At 34.6% G+C, this 12,633-nt stretch overlaps 1 protein-coding gene across 2 annotated transcripts in view; it reads right to left on the reverse strand.

Annotated features, from left to right (window-relative positions):
• LOC131064504 (DNA mismatch repair protein MSH2) overlaps positions 1-12,633 on the reverse strand; it is an 84,778-nt gene that overhangs the window by 32,327 nt on the left and 39,818 nt on the right. For both annotated transcript variants that reach the window (XM_057998663.2, XM_057998659.2), the window contains exons 9-11: positions 8,157-8,267; positions 6,693-6,819; positions 5,087-5,295 (exon numbers count right to left, since the gene is read on the reverse strand). In XM_057998663.2, the coding sequence (XP_057854646.1) occupies positions 5,087-5,295; positions 6,693-6,819; positions 8,157-8,267 (447 nt within the window). The remainder of the gene's footprint in view (positions 1-5,086; positions 5,296-6,692; positions 6,820-8,156; positions 8,268-12,633) is intronic.

Here is a 12,633-nt window from a genome sequence, read left to right on the forward strand (position 1 = left end):
AACACCTAATAAAATTCAGATACAATACATGAAACCATCAAAGGGTACTTAGAAAACCATGTGCTAAAACCACCCAAAAAATGGCACCCAAATCCACAATCTCAAAACGATTCATGGACTAATAATAACATATTCCTTCCACCTACCATAACATATTAGGAGCAAGGTTGAAAATAAAAACCTTTTCCTCAAAATTATCCATACATTTGCATTATTAAATGTATGAAAATGGAAATAACTTACTAAATTAGAAAAATAAAAGAAATTTCAAGTTTGACGTGTATGGATCGCAGAAGACATACATGCCAACATTCCCCCTTTTTTATCAACTTAGGAATTGGAGGAAGAAGGAACTATAGTAGTATAGGCCATCCGCCATCCCGAGCATTAGTTGAATTGAACATACTTGGACATTACCAATAGTTTAGTGAATAAAGGGCTCGACGTAGATGTCAATGACCTAATCCTCAATGTCACTATTGCAAAGTGATCACACAATCTCGGATGAACACCAAATGAAATACATGTTAATCTCAATTTACTTGGTGCACTAGAGCTCTATTTAATTGCAAACCATGTGGATACCACACTAAGTATCAAATTAATGGGTTATAAACTGCTCCTAATAAAGTTTGCACATAATAACTATATGAAATATCCATAAAATCCTCAAGGCCATCAAGAACTAATCCTTTGTACTCTAACTTTGTTGATTATAATATAATTGTTGACTACTTGACTGTAAAAATGACAAGAGCCAAGATGGGAAAGATAACTAGAATTGTACTTGTGAACACCAACACAAATGCCCAATCCCAATCAACATAGCCCACAAGTTGAGCTAAAGCCCCTAAAGTGTACTCTCTACTAAACTTGGGAGCACCATTGATATACTTAAGTATGCTTTATTTATTTCTAGTGGCTCTCATGTAATTCTTGCATGAAGTGGGAGATGAGACCAATAATAAAAGGATGATTGTGAGCCATGAGCCATATATAAAAGATTACCCACCAATAACTATTACAAATCGGCATCAACTATTAGAGTAAAATAGTTGGCAAATAGTGTGGCTCCTCATTAGAAAGAAACTAGGGTTGGATTACAATCGAGCATCTAGAATTTGCAAAGCAAGTCCATGGCATACTCAAACTGAAATATTGGTGTTGGTCTCAAAATAGGTGACCTAAAGACCAAGAAAATAGTATAGTAGACCTTAATCAAACATCTTGAAGTGGTCCATTAGATTCAACATAGCAATCTATATGAAACAAGTAGATCCCTTTGTGCTGACCAAGTCATCTAAATAATTATAAAGGCATCTACACCAAATGAAAAGATGATGATTTAGTTGGATCTTATAGCCCAAGCCTTGCTACAAATAAGTGACAATGGCTGATTTTCAGTCTAGGACTCCTACTTTGATTTTCCCTCATGTGGCTTATTCTTGTACTTGTCCCTAGATCATATGGCTCTGAGTTTAACCATGTTAGATTGACCCATGGAATTTTGCTTCCATAAAGTGTTGAGTGTCAAGTATTTTTCAAACCTAGGGTCCTTTTTGCACTAACAAACATCCAATGTAAATGAAATTTCAAGCATAGTTGACAAAATCGTGCAAAAACTTCCTAAACTCACAACTTATTCAGGCTTGCAAATTAATCATTGAATAACCTACCAGCAAGTTAATGGGGTGTTCTGCCCTTGTAACCCAAAGACACATCCCCAACCAAATTAGGGGTGTCCCCGACAAGAAACTCTTGGGCACATGGGACGCATCCCCAGTCAAATTAGGAGTGTCCCCGACAAGAAACTTCTTGGGCACCTGGGAACAAGTTGGAAACATTCACACGCTGTCCGCAAAAATTGCAAAAACTTGGAAACGTTCCCAATAAGGTCAGCCAAAACTCAAAAATGCCAAGGGATGACCAGCTGGGACCATGGCCCAAACAACTTTTCACTTGCTTTTAAAAAAACACAAAAACATGGACGCTTAGGAAAAAGTGAAAGGGACTTGCACATGAAAATCATTTTATTATTTTAATAGGACATTTGAGGGAAAAATGAATTATTTTATAATTGTAAATTGCTCTTTTCTCTCCAAAAGCCATAAAAGAAGTTTGAGGTCTCATTTGCTCATATATGGAAGATTACATATTGTCATATACTATTATGCTACCAGATTGAACCCGTGTCTTCTTCCTTAATCTTTTGAAGATGAAAAGCCTCGTTGGATTTCTAATTTCACATTTGAAAGACAATCACTAGCTAATTTTAAGTGTTTTGATGTTGCAAATTTTGTAGTGAGGTTTCCAAACCTTTTTGGTATAGTTTCTTGGAGTTTTTGCTTGGGTGATTGAGAAATATGTTTGCTGGCCAAACTACTACGTTTCCAGACTTGGCCGTGCCATTATTGTCAGGTATAAGGGATTTGAAAATTATTATGCCCATTGTCCAACACCTTTCCTTTGTCTTGCATGCTGTACCAGTCATTTTGTGGTAGATTTACCAGTGTTGAAGACTGCACCATTATCATTGCTGGCCGTATAGGCCTCCTGGGAAATTAGCGTGAGAATTCTTGATTGAAAAGCCTAAGTTATTCGCAGTTTTTAATTATTATTGGTGGTGCCTTGGTTATGGTTACCACTTCCAGGACTTATTTCAGCACACCAAGTCAGTGATGTGCATGACTCTTACTAAATATCAGACTATTGTGATGTGTTCTTAGCACGTTTCATTGGTGTTTGGAGCTGTTTTGGATTGTTTGGGAATGAAAGAGTGAGATGGGTGAGCATTTTGGACTGATATTCATTCTCCCAGACCTGTAACAGTACTTATTCAGGACATATCAGACCTGCAGCATTCATTATTGTCTCTCATTTGAGGTATTTTTTTGTGGGTATTCCAAACTCTTGTTTATCTCACATTTGGGCAACTCTTTGAAGGGATTTATAGTTATAACAATTTGTATCGGCATTGTGTAAACTCTGATTTTATATATCAGAACTTACACAGCAGTTGTACCTCTGTTGACATGTTTATGTTTAGCTTTATTGTTGTTTAACAATAAAAAAAATTGAGGGTGGTTATTACACGTTTGGGTATTTTGATGTAATTTTTATATAATATATGCATATTGTCAATGAATGTGATTAAATTTTGTTCATCCACAAACATGATTGCTATCTTTAAAAGAGATATTTAATTGTACAAATTTGATGATATCAAAAATAACAATTGGAAAAAGTATAGTTTCCAGTGAATATATTATTGTATAGAAATTAAAAATTAACTTGACTATATATTAAAAAATGCTCCCTTTGACATATTAAAAATTCAAATGGAGCGTTACAGTTCTGCCCCTCAACCACATCCTATATTGTGATAGGATAGGACTCGCCGAGACTCCGCCGAGTGACCCTAGCTGAGTCTCAGGGGTTTGGGACTCTTCAGGAACTCGCTCTAGGCGAGACTCACTAGAAACTGGATTTTTGCCGAGTCTTTGCCGGGTCCCGAGTCGGGTCAGCCTTGCCGAGTCCACACCGATTCCAAATCTCATTTCTTTAAGGAGGATAGGCGTAAAGGGCACTACCCCCAAGCCCTATGTGGAGCACTAGCCTTCAACCCAATAAAGGACCCTGCTCCCAAACCCCCGCAAGGGATTCTGCCCCTAGACTGCCATGAAGAGTGCCCACCCTTGACCCCACCGTGGGGACCCCCACTCTAGTTTTACAAAGCTCAAAATAAAAGTTGTTTTGGCCCATGTTTTCCATAGGTAAAATTTGTAAAATATTAATGAAGATATGTTATTTATAATCATGTGACATTGTCATGTGAATTGAATTCATTGTTTGATCTATAAATCTATTTTAAAAATTTGTGTTCTTAATGTTTAGGAATTTCACCAATTTTTTACAAAGTCCAAATTTTTGAAATCTTTTGGATCTGCTGAGATTTTGCCGAGTTCAAGTTTTCCAACTACGCTCTCAAGTCACATTGACCTACTTTGGTCATTTGTGTAAATTAATAGACTTTGTTATCTTTTACGCATGCTTGCTAGTCCTACATGATGATACAAGTTTGTAATGCTTTGGCCCTCAAATGTGTCTAGAGGGCTTTAATTTGTTTATGCAAGTTCTAACATGCTACAATCAATAACTTCTTTTTATGTATTGTTTTCTACACATCATATGTCAAGTACAGTTCCTTACATAATTCATGTCAGTCTAAGTGGCATATATTCAGGATACTTCAGTGTTTGGTCTACTAGCACGATTGCTAAGACTGGTGTGGCAATGAAGACCTTCTCACAAGATTAACTGGAATGATGTCTGAAATACTAACCCCATGCTGCTGCTTAAATGTAAAATCTGCTTAAAATCAAGCAATTGGAGTGTTCCCATGGAAATTTTTAATTAAGGGGAAAGGATAAATTAGAATCTTTCCCTACTTTCGTGAAGCAGCCACTGCTTAAAACTTAAAAATAAGCTTTGAAAAAAAAAGGGGGGCTGAAAATAAGCAGCAGCTGCTTATTGAGAAGGATGACAAGTGGCTCCACAATTTTTTTTTCTCTCTTTTTATGTTCCATTTTTTTATCTAAGACTTAGGTAAAAATTTATTATTATTAAAGATTATATTAAAAATACAATTTAAAATAACTGCTTGTTTTTATAAGCAGAAAATTTTAACTTTCATGGGGCCACCAGCTCCACAATTTGCTGCTAAAAAATTTGAGCAGTAGCTGCTAGCCGAAATAAGCTAAGCAGCCGCATGGGGACATGCCCTAATTCCCATAAAAGTTGTGCATGTAGAGGTTGACTGTGCATTTAACATATTAAAAATCGTTTTTCATAAGATTGAATCTATTCAACCAGTTCCAGTTTAATAACCTCAATCTCCTTTCGAGCCTAAAAAACATATCTAATTGTGAGATAATCCTAGACCAAAAACAATTTGCAAAATATATATCTGCCCTATTGGATGCAAGAGTCTGAATATTTTTCCCAGTAGCTTCGTAATGAAAAAATTATGAAACAAAGAGTGATAACAGAAGCAATTCTACAATGCAATGTAAGATGAAATAAGCACCTTGTAGAGCATAGTCAACTTCTGTGTACTTTCATCAATATGTGCACTGACATGATAATTTGCTATGCCCACAGGTGGGCCCTTGGGAGGCCCATGAACAGGTGCTCCTTCTGAATGAGCTAGGGCTGTAAGCTCATGAAAGTGAGTTGCAAATAGTGTGGGAGCTCGTGTCACTTCTACTAAGTATTCACAAATTGCCCAAGCCAAGCCTGAACATGCAAAAATAAAGCTTAAATCATTATAGGATCAAATAAAAATATATAACAATCTTTAATAGTCAATATAGGACTATGACATCCTACACAATTTAATGAAAATAATTTCTCAATACCATAGTTGATGAATTGAAGAACTTGGCACCCTTTATGACTACTTCCCAACAGACATAAATAACCAAAAAAATGACATAACTCTCACTCCCTCCCATTTGCCATATATTATTTACTTGTATGATAGCAACAATAGAGCTTTCCTGGACCCAACTTCAGGATGTTATTGAGTTTTATAATTGTAGTAAATATAGCATAGCATCAGTTTTCACTATTTTCCATGATTGTACAAGTTGTTTATTCTTGCTCATATATTACCTAGTACACATGGATATTTAATATAATTCAAATTATTAAAAAGTACACCATTTTGTAACCAGCAATCTCAGAGTATAAGCACACTTAATCAACTCAAGCTTGGAGTTGATGACTAAAATATAATCTCGAGAATAAAAACACACAAACATGTGCCTATAATAGAAGCTTCGGGCAAAAGCAGCTTATCAAATTTACTCACATTAAACAACTAATTTTTGCAATTTATCAATGAAGCCTTCTAAAAAAATTTAAAAAGCAAACCAAGATTTTTTACTATATGCTCCTTGTAAGAAAGTGCTCAGAAATCATGGCAGATAATGGTTCTCAATATTGGATAAATATTCTAAAATAAAATAAAAACAAGCAATCATGGAGACTTACCCAAAGAATTGTGGTTTCACAGTAATTAAGGCCTTTCAGAAATGTGTGGCCAAGTTTCAGTACCCCTAAAGTTAACCACCCCAACCGGAACCCCCCCCCCCAAAACAAAATGCATTCCAAGCCTACCCTAGACCACATTACTGGTGACTTATAACTCCCCCAAGATTTGCCAGCCAAAACAGATTCTGTGAGTCTGTTGATTGGGAAAATTCCAACAAGTTTTCTGAAGCATCATGGTGTAATGGGATGTAAGGATTCTGAATATACCATATAAGAAATGGATGATGCAATATCCTATGCGTACTTATTACCTTAGCAAAAAACTGAAATGAAATTTAGAAAGTGAACTCCAAAGCAAGCTACTTGAATCCACAAAAATATGAAATATGCAAAGCAAATCCCAAACAACATAACAGATCCTGAAACGAAGCCTCCATGCAATCTCAAAATAAAAAGAGCAAAGGAAAATGCAAAATCATAAAAAGCTAAGAAGCAAAGATTTGAAAAGAAAAAAAAGGATACTATAGCAACAGTTCTATTTAGAATCAGCTCCAAACCATCCAATTATGGCCTTATACCAATATATATAAAGCAGTATGATAACAGATGTTTCCATAAAATAAATATTCAATCTTTACCAAATCCATCATATGTTGATGTACCACGTCCAAGTTCATCAATAATTATCAAAGACTTGTGAGTTGCACCCTTTAAAATAGCTGCAGTCTCCAACATTTCTGACATGAATGTAGACACACCTCGAAGCTGCAAAAATTGTGTTCAAAACTTGGTTATGGATTTCAATCACATAAAATTGAAGAATGGTTAATTAACTAAAAAACATTTTTTAACAGAGAGTGCTTGAAGCAATTTTCTATGTTACAGGGCTGGATATATGAAAGGAAAACAGCTTTTATCCAAATAGACTAATCCAAAAATAAATTTTCCAAAATGAAGCATTTATGCTTTATTAAAATTCATGCCTGAAAGATCTTTCTTTTGACTAGATTACGTGAGGCAGAACAAAAGAAAATGATGGTAGACTTGAAGCAGCTTTCTCTGTCACATGGCTAGATATATGGAGAACGACAACAGCTTTATCCAAGCTAGCCCAGTCAAAAACAAAAATTTTAAATGAAGTATATATGCTATCAAAATTCAAGTCTGAAACATCTTTATTTTGAGAAGATTCCAAGGAGGAGCAGAACAAAAGCAAATGACAGTAGGCATGCCACACTCTGAAAGAATGCCAACTAAAACTTAGACCTTCTAGTAATGCACTTGGTCTCTTAGATTCTTAATATTAACCAGTGAAAATATGAAATTTGAGATTTTAACTATAAATTTCAACACTACTTGAAGTACAGAAGATGCACACTGGGAGGCTTACAAGGCTAGTCCATAGCTAATGTCCAATATTAGAACTAGTTGCCTAGATGATCGAGCTTAAAATTAAAATTAATGCTTAAAATTTAGGACTCTTGGCAAGTACCAGAAAATAAATATCACATGTCTGAGAATGCCTGTGGCCATAGTGCCTAGAAAGTATAAAAATATATGGTAATAAGAGAGTCTGCTGATTCATATGAGCAGATGTCAATAATTTCTGCTGAAGAAATTTTCAAATACCTTATCAAACTACAACGTAGGAGTTAAAATGTTTGATGAAACAATGTGATGACCAAGAAAATGTAAACTTACTCCTCTTAGTCCATTACAGACCTCGTAGCCTTAAGTGTCACGTTTTCAGATAATAAAAACAATAAAAAACATCAAACAAAACAAAATCATAACTAAGTACTAACACTCACCAAAAGTTATTAGTAAGTTCCTATAACAAGGCAATACTAGAAATAATAATACTACTAGTTATAATTAGATTAATATAGTCATATACCTCACCATCTCTTTTTCCACAAACATATAGATAGCTCTTTAACATTTAAAATAATTGAAGCATCTTATTGGTTTGCTATACAAAAGGTCAGTTATTCACATGTCATACAAAAGAAAATATTGTGAACGCTAATTTTAAAACACAAAAGCCAAATGAGTTTAAATATAGTGGTTAGAAATGAACAGCCAAAACCTCTGCCACTCACTTGACAATCACCTGCTCCAACACGAGCAAATATACAATCACGAATACTTATTGTTGCTTGATCACAAGGAACAAAACAGCCAACCTGTGCCATGAGCACATTAACACCAACCTGTCACAATACAATCAAACAGAAATTAGAACTTAAGGTAAGCTACTAACGCATCCATCTCAAGACACAATGGAACAAATAAAAACATCCAAATCAGTATTGAAATCAAATACAGTCCAGTGGAACATCCTCTAGAAAACTAACCTCAGATAACATTTGTAAAGTAGATTGTTATTTAAGAGAATAATAAACATTAACTCTTTTCATTTGAAATTTTCTCGCTCTGCAGATTCATACATAGCACTAGCTAAGATTTAAAATATCATGTCAACAAACTAATTTTCTTTGGAACATTTGACCTTAGAAATTCTTATAGATTCTTGTATTTCGGTTGCCCTAAATTAAATTGAACTCAATGACACAATCATTCATACTTAGGGAGCTTTATAAATCAAGACTCGTAAAATATATATTGCTTAAATTTATTTTGCGCTAGAGTCAAATTGGTGTGTCTTGAATATCCTCTAGAATATGACAATTATTCTTCTATCAACATTATCTTTAGAACCTTCATAAAAAAGGATACCAATAATATGAAAATAATCTGAGTTACCGGGTTCACATGTGGTTCGGACAGGGTTCGTGGTTCACAGGCCTGGTTCGAACCAGGGCAAACCCAAGAGGACCCAGGGTCGGACCCAAGTCGAACCCAGGGGTCTGACAGCCCAAAAATGGATTTTTTTTTTGCAAAATTTATTTATTTTTGAATTCCACGACATAAAAAATTAAAATGACCCTATGTCTCAAGCCACACACCTATGCATCGTACAACCAAGAGAGAAGCACAAGTCTGTACGAAAGAACAAGTCAGAAAACACAATTCCCGTACGGGAGAATCCACCTTGATCAGAATTTTGACTTCTTTGGCCTTGTTCCTGACGTCTTAAAAAAGCAGAAAATTGATGCATGCCATGGAGTTCCGTATGGGTTTGAAGGTTGTAATTTGGCGCTGCCCCTCGACCCCGCAAGGGGCTCTGCCCCTTGACCCCGCTGGGGGCGCTGCCCCCAAACCCCCGCAAGGGGCTCTGCCCCTTGACCCCATTGGGGGCATTGCCCCAAACCCCCATTAGAGAATCCATTTGATGATCAAACTTAAAATTGTTGAAAGTTGAAACAATGATACTTGAATATTTTATCATTTTGATATTAAACTTGATGTATATGATGCTGTTATGGTATGATCATGATGCTATGATTACAAGTTTATGTTGGTTTTGTTGTTTATATGATGCTATGTGACATGCTAATCTTAATTCATGCCTATAGGCTGCATATATATATAATTTACATGTTTTTGTACTAACGAACCCAAATCCCTTTTCAAAATTTTGCCGTACTAGGTTCTTCGAACCCAAACTGGTAACTTAGAAAATAATTTTAGAAGTTACAAATTAATAGTTTTGAATACGATATATGATAATTGTGGGAATATGATAAGGGAATAAGTATTGTAAGTAGCTTAACATGATAGAACGTGATATTATTGATTCTTTATGCATACAAAGTATTATTTCTTTGTGTATCACTTTTGAACATGTGAAAGATTAGACATATGTATTATTAATGTCTACAAAACCAAATCAAGGGGGCCAGTATATCCAAGGTTAGGAAACAATATATAAACCTTTGAACCAATAAAGAGATAGCACTTTTCTCCCAAAGTTAATTAAATATTAGCAGCGGAATTAATACAATGGTTACTACTAGAGTTAACATAATTTACAATATGTAATGTTATTTAATTAGATATGAATAACCAATGTAAAATTCAATCTCCGATGTCGATATTGGCATGGTGTGATGGTTAAGTTGTAGTGATGTTGTTCTTGCCATCAAAGTTCAAACCCCATTGGGGTGTAATTGTTATATTAGGGATAAGGTCCCATGTTTGTGACCTCACCAGTTCATAGCTCCGAGTCAAAAGCATTTACCCCTCTTTTTAAAAAAAAATAAAAATACGATCTCTAATAATTTATTAAGAATTCCAAAGTAAATAATCAACATAGTAAATTGAACGACATAGCCACATAAATCCCTCATATTATCATCAAATCACATTTAAATATGCTTAATATCTTTTATCATCGAGGGTTTCCAATATTTATCTAAATCTTGAGCACTTGGAATGGTCATCTTCACTCCAAGAAAAAAATTTGGACTTTATAGGTATTCAACATCTACGAGGAACCAATTCTTATTCAGAACTAACACAAATGCTTCCCAAGCATCAAAACAGCATGCTCTAGTGTATTACCTAAACATGCACGACAGCCCTAGCCAAGACAATCCTAAATGCACTTTGTATCCCGAGTTGGACACACTCTATGTGACCATTCTCCAAGTGCCTATAGCCCATCAAGCCACCTTCTTCTTCTTCTTTGAGTGATCTCCGTGCCCCTTTCCCAAGTCTCACATGAATGCTTTATATAACCTTTTAAGGGGTGGTTTCCAAACCATCACACCCTTTCGAAAAGGTTTCTTTTTAATAATTATTTACTTCTTCTTTGAGTGATCTCCATGCCCCTTTCCCAAGTCTCACATGAATGCTTTATATAACCTTTTAAGGGGTGGTTTCCAAACCATCATACCCTTTCGAAAAGGTTTCCTTTTAATAAATAATTATTTCTCTCCTTATAAAAGAGTTTCTTATAAATATTCTTTATAAATCTTTCTTAAAACTAAAGGATCATAACATCCTTTATTTTTTTTATCTCCCTATTAATTCTAAAGGGTTATTTTATAACTTTATCTTCTCTTGGGGAAAAAGTCACATAACAAAGAGTATGGGTACTATGAGTATGGAAGTGGGTATATGTTCATTATCAATTTCTAGCATGTTAATGATTATCTTAGTTTAATTTATCAAATGTATTGGCAGATAATTTATCAAATGTATTGGCAAGATGTTGGCAAATCATTTCCATCACATGTAAACATTTATTAATGAATCATATTTAGTTATTATGTGCATTGTATATCTTTTTATGATAATTGTAATTGAATTGGTAATCAAATGTTTACAAGTTATCAAGTGGATAGGCATAGATTGATGCTTTTGTATGCTTATGTATGCTTTTGTAAGCTATTATATGTTTGGTATTTTAGTCAAACATTGGACTAGGCCGAATATGGAACAACAAAGAAGAGTACGTTTCTACTATTAACTTATCTGCCAATAGTCAACCTAAAAAGATGCTTTGGCCAAAGCTTCCTAATCATTAGTAAATAATTAGTAATTGATTATTCTTCTTTAACATAAGCATTTCATTATGCCTCTAAGATGATAGTTATATCATGCTACAACAAATTCCATTACATTTGCTGGTTTCAATTGTTGGGCCTTTCATATAGGGTTGGGAGTTCTTTTGAGAAAGGACAACAAGGAAGTGTAAGCTTCGTGGTTGGGCGGTAAAACACTCTAGTGATGTTCTCACCCTTGTGAGCACATGCGGATAGGAGTTCTTGTCAAGATTATTTCATTTTTTTATACTTGATGTACTTGTTATACTCAACCATAAAGTCTTCACGTAAAGGAATTTTGTTTCCTAATGTATTGCTAGACTTTGGGCTTATAATTCCAAACATTTCTATCAAAATCTTAAATAGTCACTTTTATTCTATCTTTGAGAAAATCAATTCAATTTATGCATATTATGTATAATTTATTATTTCAATATTTAGAAGGTCCTTACACTAGATGATAGAGATGACTAGCTAATTTTCTGAACTAGCAATACCTTAATTGTTGGATATTAAGGCACCTGCTTTCAAATGGCATTGGTGATAGTTACTCTCTAACTGAAACTAGCATTTTTTGATATTATTTTGATCTACATAAGCATACAAGACAATACCTCAAGGAGCAAGTTGATGATATCTAAGAGCATCCATGATGTATCAAATTGCAATATCTTCCAAGATAAACTGCATGGTATGATTAGGTTCCAATCTAGATTACTAGGTTCACCCCTCCAAGGCTCCAAATCCAAGCCAAACAAGGTTTAGGTCCATGAACGAGTTCCTCATGGGTACATTCCAAGAATCCACTAGATAAACCAAGTTGCCCCAATCCTTGCCTTGGGCCAAAAACATATTCAATAAACATTTTTTATGATCAAGTCAACCTTTATAAATTTCATTTTCATAAATGTTTTGTGCATCTTTCAATCTTCATCCACAATCTACAACCCTTAAAATCAATGGCAATCTTCATATTCATCCATGATTTTAGCCAGTTTCTTATAGTGTAGGCTTTTATTTCCTAATTGATTATTTATTTTCATATTCCTAGGTTTTTCCTACACTTTTAATTAAGCTTGTTGAGAATTAATTGAGAATTAATGTGAGTGGGTGCAAGGTGTCAACA

The sequence above is a fragment of the Cryptomeria japonica genome, chromosome 1, assembly GCF_030272615.1.
Source record: "Cryptomeria japonica chromosome 1, Sugi_1.0, whole genome shotgun sequence".
Classification (NCBI taxonomy): domain Eukaryota; kingdom Viridiplantae; phylum Streptophyta; class Pinopsida; order Cupressales; family Cupressaceae; genus Cryptomeria; species Cryptomeria japonica.